Here is a 17,556-nt window from a genome sequence, read left to right as displayed (position 1 = left end):
ATCGAAAGTTTTAGGACAGGATTTCAATATTAAAACAATATTAAAACGCCTTGGAGGCGTCTATAAATGCATTTCCAAGTGCTATCCCCTAATGACCTCTTGCATAGCCGTCCTACATCCGAAACTATCCCGATTTCATGTAAGCCCCTCTTTTCAAATAGATTGGCGTATGAGAAGTCAATCTTGAGAAGGTGTAAAATCACCGCCACGCAATCTTACACTTGGGCTATGGGATAGAGCTAGCTGTGAGGGGTTTAAATAGGTAGGTACCTATCATGCCCTCCTATCAGTTCCTGCTCGCATTACAAACCTAACACTATAACCTTCCCATAGTGAAATAGGTTTAATCAATCCAAGCTCCTTATGGATCCACTAAGCATCACAGCTTCTTCGATAGCACTGCTCCAAGTATGCAGCTCAATTCTACACATTTGCTACAATACGCATGCCATCTTAAAATGTAAACCCTGGTGTCTCTCTAGAGTTCAGGATGAGGTTAGGGAGCTCAGGGGGGTTTTGGAGACCATTTTCCAAATGGCGGTCGATAATCAAGACTCCAAGGAATACCCCGACGAATACGGATCCTTGAGAATACTCTCCCAAAGTCAACAAAACAGAGGCCCACTGGTATTGTGTTTGGAAGATCTACGCGCGCTAGAAAGCATATTGTTGGAAAAATACACGGACCAGCCCAAGACAAAACTCCATGCCGCCATGCGGGCCATATCGTGGGATATATCCGAGAAGGAAATAAAGCAAATCATCGACCGACTAGCGCGATCAAAATCAACCTTGAATCTAGCTATATCAGCAGATGAAGTGTGAGTGAATCAACGACCCTTGATCCTAATTATGTACCTACATATTCACCTTTTGTGTAGAACTTTACTTTTAGAGCTTAGGAAGCTGTCATCATCAATGGAAAACGATGTATTCAATATCGGTCGCACTTTAGCAGATCTTACAACTGAAGTGTCAGCTCGCCATATCAGTAAGGCAATTGCTCTACTATGATATGTGATTCTAATGTAGGCAGACGAGAGACAGGAGAAAATCCTAAGATGGTTGTCTCCGGTTGACCCCTGGGAGCTATATGCACCTGCGATGGATCGCTGCCATGATGGCACAGGCCAGTGGTTCCTAGACTCCACGGTGTTCCAAGATTGGAGAGATCATGGTGGGCCAAATCTATGGCTTAGCGGATTCCGTAAGTTCCCACAGATTTGTATATCATCCTTTTGGTAAACTAACACTCTGCGTAGCAGGATCAGGCAAAACGGTGTTAATGTAGGCTAATCTGACGGCAATGGCTTAATTGACTCTTGACTGTGGTTAACATCTACTGCTTTACAGATCTAATATCATCAGAGACCTAAGCCAATGGGCTCAGCAAGAAGAAAAACGACCAACAATAGCCTATTTCTATTGTGACTTCCGCAACAGCAAAAGTCAAGATCTATCCAACCTTCTTGGAAGTGTAATCCGCCAGATTCTCCTAAAATCTGGGGAAATTCCTAGCTTAGTAGAAGAAGAATACTGTTTAAGTACGGTTGCGGGATTCTATCGAAAACCACATGTCGCCTTTCTCCTCGAGACTTTACAGCTTCTTTCTTCGAGAGCTCACCTCATTGTGGTTATCGACGCCTTGGACGAGATCGAAGAGCAAACAGAGTCGTTGTGCTTCTTACGAAAAGTTTTTGACACGATGAATAACGTTAGATTTCTTGTGACAAGCCGCGAGACCCAGGATATACGACAATCTTTACAGAAATTCCGCAATATACGTATTGAGGATTATGTTTTGAAAGTAGATGAAGATATTGCAAAGTACATTGATTATAGATTGCGGGTGGATCCCAACCTACAATGGCTTAACGACCACATCAAGGGTCAGGTCTCTAAATCTATGCAGACACAGGCCGCGGGAATGTAAGTATTCCTATGCTTAATTGTGTCACATATTAACGGGAGAAGGTTTCGCTGGGTCCAATGTCAACTAGAGGCCTTTAGCAAGCTTCGCACAATCAAGGCTATACGTAACAGTTTGACTCAGCTTCCCCAAGACCTTCATGAAACATACGATCGGATTTTAGCTCGTGTCCCTAAGGCAGACCAGGAATCGGCACGAAGAATTCTCCTTTGGGTTGCATTTGCTGTCACTCCATTAACCTTGGAAGAAATACACACCGCAATCGCGATAGATCCGCAAATGAGCCACCTTGATGAAGAGTCTCTACTACGCAGTCCACACGACATACTAGATCTGGTTGGTGGCTTGGTCAATGTCACGAATGAAGGCCATATAACTCTCGCCCATATGTCTGTTAAGGATTATTTACTTTCACCCCAGGCTACAAACGGCTTCTCTCTATCTATCGAAAAGTCTTATGTATTGTTATTTCGATGTTGTATGGCCTATATCTCCTTCAATGATTTCAAGGTAGGGCCTTCGACCACCTCGGAAGACTATCTTGAAAGAGTCAGAAAGTATCCTCTCCTCAGACATGCGGCCATCTCTTGGCCTTATTATTACAGAGCAGCGATACCAAGCGATGATCTAAATTCCGCTGTGATGCGACTATTTCAAGAGGAGAATCATAAACTTTTTATGTCCTGGGTTCAAATTATCAATGCTGACAACCCGTTCTCCTGGGATTTCTATCCGCGGCACGCGACGAGTCTCTACTACGCATCCACCTTTGGGCTTACCGGTATTGTTCAAAAGCTCATCGAGCTTAACATTGATCTGAACCTCCCAGGAAGTCGATATGGTGGCACTGCTCTTCATGGGGCAGTATATCGTCTCCATACACCAGTCGTGAAGCTACTTTTAGAGGCCGGCGCCGATGTTAATAAGGCCGATTTCTTAAAAGTCGCTCCCTTACATACTGCTGGAATATTAGGTGGCTGGGAGTTTACGCCTTGTATTTATAGGTATATAATGTATTATTTAACTACTTGTATTTATCTTTAATAATTTAATTTTTTAATTTATATTAATAATATTTATAATTTGCGTTTATTTTAATAAGTTATAAGTTTGGAAGTTTATAATTATTAATTAAATTTGTTATTTTTGTAATAAAATCCCGAATTAATTAAAGGTATAAAAAATATAATTTTTTAAAAAATAATTGTTATAACTTTTATTACGTAAAAAATTTAAGGAAATATAAAACATTAAATACTTTTTTATAACTTATATAATATATAAAGAAAACTTGTAATAGTTTTATTTTAATATAATATATTATAAAAATGTTAAATTATAATTTTTATTTAAAAAATTTAACGGTAAGGAAGCTTATTACATAAGGTAAACGAATTTTAATTTTTAAGTAATAAGTTTTAACGGAATTACGGAAATTACCTTACGTAAAAACCATTTATATAATAAAATAATTATTAAAATATTAATAATATTAATACGTTTTAAATATTATTAAAAACATTTATTACGGTATTTTTAAAAACCTTTTAATAAGTTTTAAATTTATTAATTAACGAAATTATTAATATTTATTATTATTATTTAAATAATTATAAAAAAGTAAATAAAATAATTTTAATATTAAAAATAATGAAAAATTTAAAATATAACTTTTAAAAATAATTATTTCGGAAATTATTTTTTAATAAATATTTTAATGAAAAGAATTTTTTTTATTTTATTTATTAAATCGAAAAGTTAAAAAAAATTTATTTAAATTCCTTTTTAAAAAAATGTTTATTAAATTTTAATTATTTATTTATTTTATTAACTTTTAAACCCGAATTATTTTCATTAATTAATATATTATTATTATTATTATTTAAGGATTTAAAAGTTAATTATTTTAACTTTAAAATTATTACTTTTAAAAACTTCTTAAAGTTTAACGAAAAATCCTTTTTAAGTAAAAACATTTTTAAATCGAACGAAAATATTATTTTTACCGTTAATTAATTATTAAAATCCATTATAACCGGCACCGTTAAAGTTAAATTTAATGCGTATTTTATTATAAAATTTTCCCGAATATTTAAGTTTTATTTAAATTTTTTAAATAATATTAAACGAAATAAAACTTAACGGATTTATTTTAAATAATTTAACCACGTTATATTTATCGAATAAATGAATTTAATTTAATAAGGAATTCCCCGATTACTTAAAAATTTAAAATTATAAAAGGTTTTTCCCGAACGGAAAAAAAAAAATAAAATCGGAAATAAATTAAATTAAATTTAAAAAATTAATGCCGGCGGAATTTAAAAAGGAATAAAAGGTTTAAAATAAAAAAAACAAGAAATATATAAAGTACATCCGTTATAAATTAAGTGAAAATCCTAGGAAAACCGTTAAAAATTACGAAATTATTAATAAGGTTTAACGTATTTTAAAAAAAGAATATAAACCTCGAAAAAACGTTATATTTTAAAACTTAACGTTTAAATAAAAAATTATTATACTTGCCACGGAAAAAACCGTTACGGTCCTTTTTACGAAGTTATGCCGGTTGTAAAAAAACTTTAAAAAATTTAATAAAACTTGTGTAATTTTCAAACCTTATTTAATTAATAAATTTTTTTTTTTTTTTAACTTTAAATATAATACTTTTTTAATTTTTTTTTTTTAAAATTATAATATTATTTTTAAACGAAACCCCGACGGAACGATTTTTAAAGTTATAATTATTATAAACGATGTTATTAAATCCGTTTAACACGAAAAATAAAACTTAAAAATCAAAAGTTAAAATACCGGCGGCAAGGTTATATTTATTATTTTTAATAATAAAAAACGAAAAAATAAAATAACTTGCATTTATTATACGGAAGTTAAACGTAAAATAACTTTTTATAAATCGAATAAATGCTTTTATTAATATTTTAATAAAACATTTAAAAAATAATAATTTAAAAAATGTTAAAAAACCGAAAATATATTAATAATAATAATTATTTTTATTATAAATCCTTATATTAAATTAATTATTAAAGTAATTACTTTTATGGTTTTTAAGGATATTAAAAATATTTTAAATATACTTTTAAAGTTTAATATATTTTTTAAAATATTTAAAGGAAAACTATTTAACGGTTTTTTTTTAAGGAAAGATTATATTAGAAATATAATATTAAATTTATTAATAAATAACGTAATTTTAAAATTAATTAACTTAATTATATAATTCACCTTTAATAATATTTTAAAATATTTAATATTAACGATTATTTTAAAAGTTTTTAAATTAATAACATTATTTAAAAATAAAATTAATAAATTAATTATTAAATTAAAAAAAGTTATAATATTTAATAACGGTTATAATTAAATAGTTTATTATAATAAAAAGTTATTTTTAAAGTTAGAAATTTTTAACGAGGTTTTTATAACGGGAATTAAAAGGAAAATTTTAAAAATTAAATTATAAAAAATTATTATATTCCGAATCATTATAAAAAGTTAAACCGAAGAAATTAAGGTTAATAATGTTATTTATTACTTTGATTTAACGTGTAACTTTTTTTTAATATTTTAATTTATTTTAAAAAGTACGGAATTCTTGTTTAAAAAAAACTTAACGTACGAAATAATAAAAGATAATATGTTTTTAACGGCTTTTATAAAGAACGGTTTATATATAATGAATTAAAAGGATAATAGTTTTAATATAATAAGTTTTAATTTAATATTTTATTTTTATTTAATATTTAATCTTTTATTAAAGGTTTAATATAAATATATAAAATATTTAAAAATTTAAAATTTAAAAAAATTAATAATAATATTAATAAATATTACTTATTATATTAAACATTATTTTTACGAAACTTGCATATAAAATAAAATAAATAAAAAACCTTATAAAAGTAAATTACGTAAAAACATTTATAAGTTAAAATCTTTATATTTAAATAAAATTAAAATATTTATAAATATAAAAAGTTACGGAAAATATAATAATTAATTTATTATTATTTATAATTATTTTAATATAAATTAAGTATTACTTTTATAATAATTAAAAAATTAATTTTTAATGTTTAAAAATTTCTTAAACGAATAGGAAAAACTTAAAAAACGTTGCTACTTAATTACTTTAAATAAATTAAAAAGCCACGTTAATTATAAGTTTTAATAATATTACCGTTAAAAGGGTATAATTATTTATTATTTTATTATTAATTAATATTAATAAAACGATATATTAAAAAATATAATCGGTAAATTAAAAAATAAAATTAAAATAATATTTATTTAAGTTTAAAATAACGAAATATTTAATAAATATTAATTTATTATTATAGAAATAATTATTTATATAATAAATTAATCTTTTAACCGCACGTTAAATAAAATATTATATAAGGTATAATATAATGAATTATTAAATTTAACCCATATAATTATAATAAACTTAAACGGTTATTATTTTTTAAATAAAAAAATTAATATATTAAAAAAATAAATAGTAAATTATAAAATGTTAAGGTACGACGGAAACAATATAAATTATTAAATATTATACTTAAATAATAATACGGTAATTAACATTAATAATGTTATATTTAAGGAAAATTATTTATATATTTTTATAAGCGATTTTATAACGTTAAGAAAACGTTAAAGGCCGGAATTTTTTACGTTTTAACCGATAATAATATAATAAAAAATTACGAAAGTTATTTTAAACTTATTTTATAAACCACTTAAGTAAAATATGTTACGGTAATTTAACTTAAAATTTTAATCCATTAATAATAAATTACTTAAACTTTTAAAACTTTTTTAAAATAATTTACGCTTAAACATTTTATTAATAAACTTTTTAATTTATAATTTTTACTTTTATATTTAATATATTTAATTTAATAAATATTAATTAAAGGTTAATCCGGTGTTTATTATAACTTTAAAAGTAATATATTAAATAATTTAAGTAATAAAGTTTAAATTTTATAAGTAAATAATAAGTGAGTTTTAGCGGTTTAAATGGAAAAAAGTTATAAATTTAAAATATAAGTTATTAATAAATAATTATACTTAGGTAATATACGAACTTTTAAAAAGAAAGAAATTATTATTTAATAAATAAGTTTATAAAATTAAACGTGGGTTTTATAAAAAAATTATTTATTATAAGGTTAAATAAATAATAAAAAGTTTCGAATAAATAAAAAACTTAAATTATATTAATATATTTATTTTAATAATAAAACTTATAAGTTATAAAGTTATATTTATTATAATTATAATATTAAATTTTAAAATTAAATAAATAAATATTATTACCGTTTTTTTTTATAAAAATATAAACGAAAATATTTATATTAAATAATTTTTAAACTTTAAAAATAAAATTAAAAAATTTTATAAATTTAATAAAATATTATATAACTTAAAATAATCATTTAAAATATAATATTAAACTTTAATTACTTATTTAAAAAACTTAAGCTTCGAATTTTTAAACTTAAACATTAAAATATTTATTAAAAGTTATATTTATATTATTATTTACGTTAATAATTTCTTTATCGCTGGATTTATTAAGGAAAAAATTACCGATATTAAATAAAAGTTAATTAAATATTTTAAAATAATAAACTTAAAGTTTTATATTTATTATTTAAATATATTCGTTAAACGAAATAAAGTTAATAAAATTATTATATTAAATTAAAAAGCTTACTTAAAATAAATTATTAAAGAATTAAATTAATAAAATATTAATTTTAACGTAACGTTTATAAAAATTAATAAAATATTTAAACTTTTTAAAGATTATAAAACTTTAATAATAAACGTTAAATAATATTTCAAAATTATAAAATACTTAATATACGTTATAATAAAAATTAAATTAAATATTATTTACGTTGTTTTATATTTAAATCGTTACATAAAAAACCTTATTATAACCCATTTAACCGTTATTCGAAAAATATTTAAATATTTAAAAAAAACGCTCAACTTTAAATTAACTTATAAAAATAAATTAAAAAACCTTACAGGGTAAATTAACGCCAACTACGCCGGATACACTTAAATTTAAAAGTTAATATTAAAATATATTTTTAATATAAGTAATGGTGCGTTAAATTAATTTTTTAAATAATAACCCGTGGTTTTTATATTCATTTATAAATCGGAATTTAAAAACATAACAAACGCCATTAAAAAAATTATATAACTTTAAAAATTATTAAACAAATTTAACGTTAATAAAAATAATTTATTAATTATAATAATTTAAAGAAATAATTAAAAAACTTTAATATTTATAAAGAACCTTTATTTTTATAAACGTATTAAACATATTAAAATAAACGTTTATTTCTTTTAAAAAAAACAAGTTAATAATAAAATTAAATTTAAATACGTTAAAACCGTTAAATAAATAACGAATAAACTTATTAAACTATTTCTTAAAAACGTTTTTATACGATTTAAAAATATATTAAGTTTTAACGTATAAAATAAATAAGAATATTAAAAAAAAGTAAAAGAAAAATATTTTTTATAAGCCCGGCTTTAATCCCTATAAAATACAACCAACAATTAATGGAAGTTTTAAACTTTTTTTTCTTTATAATTATAAATATTAGGAAATAATAAAAACTTTAAACCTCGTATCCTTTATAAACGCAAGCGTTAAAAAGTAATAAAAACATTTCGAAATAAAAAATTATATAAATAAAAAAAATTAAAAATTAATTAAATATTAACTACCCCGAAATATAAGATAAATAGGAATGTTAAAATATTAAGTAGTTAGGAATCTACGCCCTGTATCCACAAGTATATAATGTATTATTTAATTACTTGTATTTATCTTTAGTAACTTAACCTTTTAATTTACATCAATGATACTCATAACCTACGTTTATTTCAACACACATAGCGGCTACATTAGACGACATCGGACTCGTTCAGCTACTGTTGAGCTTTTCAGCAGATGTGAAAGCAGTAGACGACATGGGAGAAAGCCCGATCGACTGGGCTCTTAAGTCCGGACAGACCAAGGCCCTTAGGGTTCTCCAGGGTGTACAAGTCAGCAGCGAAATCCGAACAGGAGAGACCCGATCAAATGATTTAACTGATGTGTGGAAAGCATCAAGCGCCACCATCCCGTATTTTCCAGACTTTCATAAGCGTCGATCAGGGATGGAGTCCAGCATTGTCTTGCGAGTTGAAATTGGTACAGATATCATAAAAGAAGAGGATGCACCTGGATTCTCTCCTTGGACCCTTGTGCCAGAAGGACAACATCCATTGTCCTAGATATAGAGCATGCGAACCTTGGGAGTTAAAGACTGGTGAGGTGAAACATTAGAACCTCAGTGCAATCCCATGAACTTACTGACATATTATTAGTTTATGCATATTTCCAGGGTGACTACGTTCTTTTCTCGTCACTTAGCTGCCTGGGCAGGTAAACATTCTTTCATCGGGTATTAACCTTATCAATTCAGAATACCAACATTACTGGAGCCATAGCCTTACTACGACACTTTTCTAGACTTTCCAATCCATTAATAATAACGATTAGTAACTATTAGTGGGCCAATAGGAAGTCAAGCCTAGCATGAGGCGAGCACATGAACGTCTCAGTTTCGGTGTGAACGATCAGCAAGCATTACCATGATGTCACATATGCCAACGAGGCTCTATCCTACTATAACTACAGCCTTCTGTGCTGGTCGTGTTTACAAGGATGATATGCAGGCTGTCCACTAGACGCAATAGAACCCACATGGGTAGCCAATTGGACTCGAAATTGAAGCGCCTCCCGACTCTGCAACTGCTCTAAAAAGGAGGTCATCAGCAAGATAAGCCGCCACAATTCAGGACTGGAAAATTAGCTGGCGAAGCTCTCACACGGAGTCGTAATATAATACAACAGCTCACATTCTCTCTTCCGTTGAAGCGTTTGCAGCTACTTAAATAAGCAGATTTCCCGGGCATCTATGACTAGACGGGGTCTAACGCATCTTACAGCTGACCGTTCCGAAATACCGCCCTTTCAGCTCTGAACTGCGAATCCTCACAAAATCTCGCAATCCCAAGAAGGCTAGCGCTTTCGAAGCCCGTCCTCCTCAGAATACCATACAAGATTCCTTCGGAAGCCTTTCGTGAGAAAAGTCGGGGGAAATTGTACCAATTATCAATATTCACCAATTGTGAAATACAACATGGCTTCCAACAACGCTGCTTATTCCATCCTCCATAGCGCCAGATTGCCTGATCGCACTGGCCCAACGGGAGAAAGAAGAAGAACGTTGCGCTATAGAGCCCCGTCACCGCGTCGAGACAAGAGAAATACCCGAGACAGGCTTCGCCATACCGTATGGAAGGCTAAAAAGTTCCTATACCGATATGATCACATTGAAAGCAACCAAGTCCGCCTTATGGCCCTGCAGCCCAGCCAAGATCCTGAAGGAGACCTGTTTACAGAACTCGTCACGATCCCTATCGACAAGTTGAAGGATTACCCCTATGAAGCTCTTTCATACCACTGGGGCGAAAGTCAAGCAGACAATCCTATCTACGTCCATTCTGCGCACAATGCGATGGGAGATATGACTCACATGAGCGACGTCGCGGCTATGGTCTCCTTACACCTCTACGTCAAGGATAACTTATACGAAGCCTTGCGATATCTACGCGATAAGAATCATGTAATCCTCTTATGGGCTGATGGGCTGTGTATGGACCAGGGCAACGAAGTCGAGAAAGGAGCTCAAGTGCCGAACATGGCGACCATTTATTCCTGCGCAACGAGAGTGTGCGTATGGTTAGGCCTGGCCGATCGGCATGGCAAAACCGATAGAGCAATGGATTTCATTCCGAAGGTCGTCACAGACGACATAGAGTCTTTGATCCAACCTGATCTAGCTGAATACTGGCGTGATCTTATATTCTTGATGAGATGCAGCTGGTTCTCTCGGAGGTGGATCATACAAGAATTAGCTCTGGCAAAGGAAGCCACAGTTCGCTGTGGTGCGAAGGAAGTGGATTGGAGAGACTTCTCCGATGCCATTAGTCTCTTCGATTTGAATTTCCAGGAGATTCGAAAGCTTTTTGCTGATAAGTCTAAGGACTATAATGCGATTACAGAGCTAGGGCCACTTGGAGCGAAGATACTGGTAGACGAACTGAGCAACACATTCCTCAGGGCTGCCGACCAGAGCCTTTTTGAACCTATAAAGACCCTCGAGACTTTGGTGTCGACATTGTCGACATTTGAAACAACCGACCCGCGCGATACTATATATTCCTTTCTCAACATTGCTAGAGACACAACCACTAAGTTTGGTGTCAAGGTTCCTTTGAGCCCGACAGCTGTTCAACCACCGACCCCTGAATACACGCACGATCTCCTGATGGTATACACTGACTTTGTCCGCTACGTAGTTGATAGTAGCAAGTCACTTGACATTCTATGTCGTCAATGGGCTTTACCCGAGAGAAAGGAACCGGCGATCATGTACGAGACACTGGTGGAACTTCCATCGTGGATCAAAACCGTCCCCGAGTCACCTTTTGGCAAGCAGGGAGAGGGATTGAATGGTCGAAAGAACGGTGATAACTTTGTGGGATTACCCAATGCTAAAATCTACAATGCGTCCCGGAATAAGCCACCAGAAGTCCGTTTTGGAATGGAGATGCAAGAGCCGATGAGATCGCCAGACTCCCCCGTAACTAATGGCATCACTACCGTACCAAGTCAGGTCGTGACGAAAGTAACACATTGGAACGGCAATCTGTCACCAAATGGTAAACTTGAATCACCAAACGGCCTCTCACCTACCGAATCCCATTTCTCAGATGGTTTAAGTAGTGCAACATCTACGTCAAGGCGGCCTAGCTTGCGAATCAATGGCCGACCTAGGACTCCTGCCGAAGAGCGCCAGAGGCTGAAAGAAAGGGATTCATCCATCTACGTCAACGGATTCATCCTGAGCACTGTTTCATGGAAGACGGATCCTATACCGGACGGCATCATCCCCCAAGGTGCGCTTCAGAGACTAGGATGGTCATGCGGCGAGGACGAAGTCTTCTCAGTCCCAGACAAAGTCTGGCGAACTCTGGTGGCTGATCGCGGGCCAGATGGAAAACCGCCTCCAAGTTGGTACCACCGAGCATCTCTTCGGTGTCTAGTGCAGGATACTCCGAACGGACATATTTCTACCAAGAACATTCTGGAGCAGAACTCGACCGGGATCATGTATGACTACATCAAGCGAGTGCAAGCCGTGACCTGGAATCGAGTCGTTCTTGAGGCGATGGATGAAAACAACCCGAACGAGAACCTGGTTGGCATTGGGCCCCCGCTGACAGAGATGGGTGACTTGATCTGTATAATATTTGGGTGTAGCGTGCCCTGCATCATCCGGCCTTGGATGTTTGCTCCTCCAGGTCAAAGTTCCGATATAAACCTACGTAAACCTGACATCAGCAAGGGAGAACAGCCTGACTACTATGAGTTCATTGGCGAAGCCTTTATATACGGAAAGATGGATGGACAGGCTGTTGACAGCATCAGCCCAAAGATGCTTCAGGAAAAGACCCAAGAGTTTCGCTTGCGGTGAAGTACTAGATAATGTATGATCCATCGTAGATTCTCCGATAGGTATTCAAATATTCACTCATTCATTTCGCTAAGTAGTAAACCAGGTAGAAATCAATATCTCAAGAAAACAAGCGTTATTAATGACTATCTCCTTGGGTAGCAAACAGCCACAAGCTTCCATTTATTTTACTAAGGGGGTTTACTGGACATCCGAACGGAACATACATGATCTTATCATAAATAACTAATTATTTTGCATGTATCATTGTTAGCCCCTTGCCATCGTGTCAACGACGAAAAGCACCCGCTCTATCAAGTGGTCGACTACTCATTAAGGAGTATCGCATGATGACTAATCATATGTGAGATGACAGGCCTGAAGTTGTGCAGATGTTATAAGCTACCTCGTTTACCCTACTTACTAAGTATTTAGGTAAGTAGCACAACTAGGTATTTATCTAACAGGCAGGCAAACATATTTACTAAGTTACTGCACCCGCTTTATTATGAACACAATCCTCTAAGGCTGCTTTGAGATATATTTCACGAGTCTAAACTATCTCGTAATAACTCGGAATGAAAAAACGGCACAGCAAAGAACTAAGTCTTGGACGTAAGAGTAATAATACCTATTATACCAGGCATTGGATTATGGTAACCAATCAAAGTTGATATCCATAGTTTGGGGTTACATAGGCTGCAATCAGCTTTCCTAAAGCGGCAATCTAAGTGGGCTACGATTCGATATATCAGTCTCCTTTAGATAGGTATCTTCGGTGGGGATTCCTTCCTACAGCACAAAATGATTATCCCCGTAACAGCGATCTTTCGATTACGACTTTTATAGACTAGCATGTCGTGGGAATATATGGGGTAATGCGAGAGAGGCACATTCTAGCACAGTTCGGGCATAGCTAGCAGGTAGGGGCTTGGATGGCTTCAATTTCTAGAATGAGTAATGTCATACGGGAAACACGTAACAGCGAACCCCAAGACTCGATAGCGATTATGTAAATCCAGGATCCAAATCCGTTAAAGCGGAAAAGAGCCTATGAGTTAGCAGGATTAGATGAAGGCCAAGCCCTGGCTTGTCACGGACCATATCAACCTACTACCTACGTAGGTAAAGTCTCGCTTCCATCTGATAAGACCTTAAAACCCTCTGCCTCGATACCTACTGCCCCTCAGCTATACGATGTAAAGTAAGCTCGAACTCAGCCCGCTGCCAGTCCATTTTTCCCGGGTTCTTTTCACGATTTGTATTTCTGTGTCTCTTTCCTACACACGTATACATGTATATGCCGGCTATTCAAAGTCCATTAGTCGCAAGATCATTTCAAGAGGAAAAGAGGAAGGTAATCGATCTATCTAATTTGTAATGGCGGGTGTTCTCCCAGGCAAGCCGCTGGTTCCAGAGCTTGACTTCAGTTCGCAACCGTACGGAAATCTATCTAAACGTTTCGATATTGATGCGGCTGAAGCGCGAAGCGTCATCGAAGAGAAGCTGCCCGTTCTCGCGCAACTGAATGCTCTTGTCTCGGTAGCATTCGGCACAAATCCACCTCTCTTCGTTGACGCTCGAGCCCCCGGTTCTCCGGCCAAACTCCTTGACACTCCTCCCGAGGATGGGGCGGAACCGGACAGTCAGGTGACCATTCAACCTGCTTCTATCATCCAGTTCGCCCAGGGCCATCTAGAGCCTAGGTTCGGACTTTTTAAGGATGCCTATCTTTACGACACGGCGATGCGCAAGGAGACTATACCTCTTGCTATCAAGTTTGCTGACCTCCTGACGCCGCAAGGACCTCCAGCAGAGGCTAAGTTGCCTGTTCCAGGAGTCCTTGAACAACTACCGGTCCCGACGGAAGATATAGCCCAAGTGAAACGGGATATTAAACAGTTTGGGTACGGTTTCGTTAAGAATGCACTTACGCCGACTCAAGTAGCTGTGAGTCACCAGAAACCTTTGCCAGCTCGATTAGAATTGAGATGAAAAGTTTTTATATAACGTGACAAGTTATCTCCCGTGGTTAACATATACAGGTCCTCAGAAAGGCCGTAGAAGAACAAGCAGCAGGCGAGCGCAAAGCCGGCATTGCGAGGATGGACAGTGGGCCAGATGCCGGCAGCGGTCCGAACCAACGCCTCTGGGTACTCACTAACAAAGGCGACGAGTTCCTAGATCTGCTCAACCACCCCTTGATTGACGAAATAGTACCATGGTTAATTGTAAGTAACACCGTCCATTTCTCTCATCCGATCCCAGACATCTAGTGACGGAGTTTCCGATCTATGTAAATTGTGTTACCTACCCCTGAATAACATCTCTTACGACTCACTATTGTCGAATTCGCCTCGGTATACCATCACACCCGAAGATTAACTATTAATTTAATCAAGGGAGATCACGCTCTTCTCCACGCGTACGCTGCCAATATCGCGCGTCCGGGAAATATCCCAATGCAGATGCATACGGATCAAGTCGCCATCCAACCCCCAATCAGGGATTTAGTCTTCGGTGTGGTTAGTTCCTCAGTCATATAGCCTACCTAACTAGATATAAAAGCACTTACGCTAAGTACCCGATATCTCGTATTATAGAACATCATGTTCTGTCTTACCGATATGCATGCTAGCAACGGGGCTACAAGAGTCATCCCTGGGTCACACCTAGGCCACGTCGCTCCGGCCGATATCTTCAGCACCGAAGGCACGATCGCTGCGGAGGCGCCCGCGGGTACCGCTTTCATATTCGAAAGCCGGATCTGGCACGGGACGGGTGCCAATACTCTGACTCCTGGCTCGCCTGATTCAGAACGTCCCGCTATCCTTATGTTTTTCATGCGCTCGTTCATCCGTTCGCAAGAAAACTATCCCTGTACGTAATCTCAACAAAATTATCCCCTATTGATTCTATCTCAAGTCAGATATTCTGGACAGATTCGATTACGGGAGCTATAACACCCATATTCAAACAGTAATAGTCTGACCAGTCATAGTATCATTACGCCCCGATGTTGCCCCAAAGTTGTCGAAACGACAGAGAAAATTCTTGGGATTCTGTGCTACGGGTGCTGTTGGCGGCCAAGACGGCGACATACGTGAAGGGGTGTATTTCGATCGCAGGGAAGATTGTCCGGGGGCTATTCGCGCGCCTCATGAACCATATATGCCAAAATATACTAATGGCGTTTGAGTTGCGCTTACATGTGATAATTTAGTATAAGAAACAAATGAAATTGATCATATCTCATGTTACCAGCTAATAGGACGATAATGTGACATAATGAGCGAATCCAACAGATAACCTCTGAAACGAAAGTATTCCATATCCAGCACCCACAAGGTCAGCCATAAATACTACCCACCAACCGAAACAGGGAGAGTAAACCAGTTCCCTAAGCCAGAGAACCGAATCGATCCATAAGGGGACAAATGACATTTAACGTATCCAGAAAAATAGAAATCCAACACTAAACCTCTCTTGTTTTAACCATGGTGCTCAACTTGCTGTCTTTTGGTCGTATGTATGGATCTAGGATTGGTGTAGAACCTGGTGATGGATGTTGAAATCATCCAGCCGCAGTAGCCGCTTTCCGCAGTGATCGCACTTGCGACCCCTAACGTATTCTTCGGGCACCAAAGACTCAGGGGAAGCCTCATGCTCGCGAGCTAGGTGCTTTACGAGGCCATGCCTTGACGAATATCCTTTGCTCCCCACTCGTTTGCATTCGGTTATGGGACAAGGAAAAGGCGTAATCTCGTGAACCTCCCTTAAGTGCTTGGTATAGTCGGAACGTCTCGTGAAATAATACACTCTCGGTTGTTCGGAATAGTCATGCCTATGCCATTCGCTTGGGTTTAACTCACACCCAGGGTATATGCAATGGACGAAATCAGAACTATGTCTCTGCTTGGGAAGTGTCTCCACAATCTTGTCTGAGTTGAATTTGTGGTAACCACTGAGATGCTGAACAAGATGGTCACGCCGGCGGAAACCCTGTTTGCCCCGATGACGTTTACAAAAGGTGCAAGGAAACAGGTGTATATCTTGGCGGAAGGAACGTTGGTGACGAACTAAGGCATCTAGACGTTGGAAACTTTGACCGCATGAACAGGCGAAGGCGTCATGTGCGGACTGTTTTGCATGCACTTCAAGCTGACTTCTGCTTGGGAATGAGGCAAGACAAACAAGGCAAGAAAATGGAGTAGGTCCTTGAATTTGTTGATGATCAGGTGCATTTAGACTGTGCTGGTGGCTTTCGGGGCTTGTACTGTTATCAAACCCGGTAGTCGGTTCTTCTAGGGTTTGATGATTTTCCAGAGCTGCGGTTTCATAACCGTGCTGAGAAAGCGAATACTCTGATCGTGATTCGGTGTCCAATGGCCTAGAGGTTGTTCATTAAATAAATACAAGGACAATGAAGTATTCGTGACTTACATAGAAATCTTAGCGATAGTAGATTGCGCTGGCTGAAAGTTTGGACCAATGGAAGTAAAGTGGGGCCCGGATACCACACTTTCCGAAAATCGCACACCCTTTTTGTTAGCAATCATTAAAAAAAAATAAGTCTCACGGTTCCACAGGCGCTACAGTAACGATAGGCATTGGTGGTGTATCAGTGTTGGGGGCCAAGTTCCGTCCGTCTTCGCCAATCGGATACCAGTTGTCCAAGTCGCTAAAGTCAATGGTGTACTCGTCACGGTCAGAAAGGACGTCAAAGTCTAAGGACTCGAGGTAGTCAGACATCTTGGCAAGGGGGCTTTGGTTGAAGCGGCAAGAGATTGAAAAGATAGCAAGGGCTTGATGTAAGCAATAACGTGGGTAACTGAGTGCAAGTGTGGTGCGCACACGTAAAGGAAACGGTTAGGGGGAGACGCTGTATTTCTCTCCGAGGGTCCAAAAATTATCGCTGCTTTAAGATAGTCATGCCTAAGGTACTTAATAAATAGGGTGGAAGTGTCTTTCTGATGAGTGCAGTCAGTCGGTGAG

General features: G+C 35.2%; 4 protein-coding genes across 4 annotated transcripts; 3 read left to right on the top strand and 1 right to left on the bottom strand.

Annotated features, from left to right (window-relative positions):
- Positions 1-363: 363 nt before the first annotated feature.
- On the top strand, positions 364-2,974 carry F4807DRAFT_451294 (uncharacterized protein; the record flags this gene model as incomplete). The annotated part of the gene is made up of 6 exons (XM_048000221.1): positions 364-821; positions 882-991; positions 1,037-1,207; positions 1,263-1,287; positions 1,354-1,929; positions 1,975-2,974. 6 exons carry the CDS (start codon positions 364-366, stop codon positions 2,972-2,974), a joined length of 2,340 nt encoding a protein of 779 aa, XP_047855278.1.
- A 6,773-nt stretch (positions 2,975-9,747) lies between these two features.
- F4807DRAFT_422540 (heterokaryon incompatibility protein-domain-containing protein) lies at positions 9,748-12,788 on the top strand. Its single transcript, XM_047997689.1, has one exon. It carries the CDS (start codon positions 10,183-10,185, stop codon positions 12,580-12,582), a length of 2,400 nt encoding a protein of 799 aa, XP_047855277.1. The 5' UTR covers positions 9,748-10,182; the 3' UTR covers positions 12,583-12,788.
- A 1,153-nt stretch (positions 12,789-13,941) lies between these two features.
- F4807DRAFT_467050 (PhyH-domain-containing protein) lies at positions 13,942-15,941 on the top strand (the record flags this gene model as incomplete). The annotated part of the gene is made up of 5 exons (XM_048002443.1): positions 13,942-14,511; positions 14,607-14,792; positions 14,964-15,086; positions 15,165-15,441; positions 15,563-15,941. The coding sequence occupies 5 exons, from the start codon at positions 13,942-13,944 to the stop codon at positions 15,757-15,759; spliced, it is 1,353 nt and encodes a 450-aa protein (XP_047855276.1). The 3' UTR covers positions 15,760-15,941.
- Positions 15,942-17,492, bottom strand: F4807DRAFT_57968 (uncharacterized protein). The gene is made up of 2 exons (XM_048003225.1): positions 17,005-17,492; positions 15,942-16,951 (listed from the first exon to the last, which is right to left on the bottom strand). The coding sequence occupies exons 1-2, from the start codon at positions 17,118-17,120 to the stop codon at positions 16,099-16,101; spliced, it is 969 nt and encodes a 322-aa protein (XP_047855275.1). The 5' UTR covers positions 17,121-17,492; the 3' UTR covers positions 15,942-16,098.
- Between the last annotated feature and the right edge of the window lie 64 nt (positions 17,493-17,556).

Source organism: Annulohypoxylon truncatum (assembly GCF_022578515.1).
Source record: "Annulohypoxylon truncatum strain CBS 140777 unplaced genomic scaffold F4807scaffold_12, whole genome shotgun sequence".
Lineage (NCBI taxonomy): Eukaryota > Fungi > Ascomycota > Sordariomycetes > Xylariales > Hypoxylaceae > Annulohypoxylon > Annulohypoxylon truncatum.
This window is presented reverse-complemented; position numbering and strand designations above follow the sequence as displayed.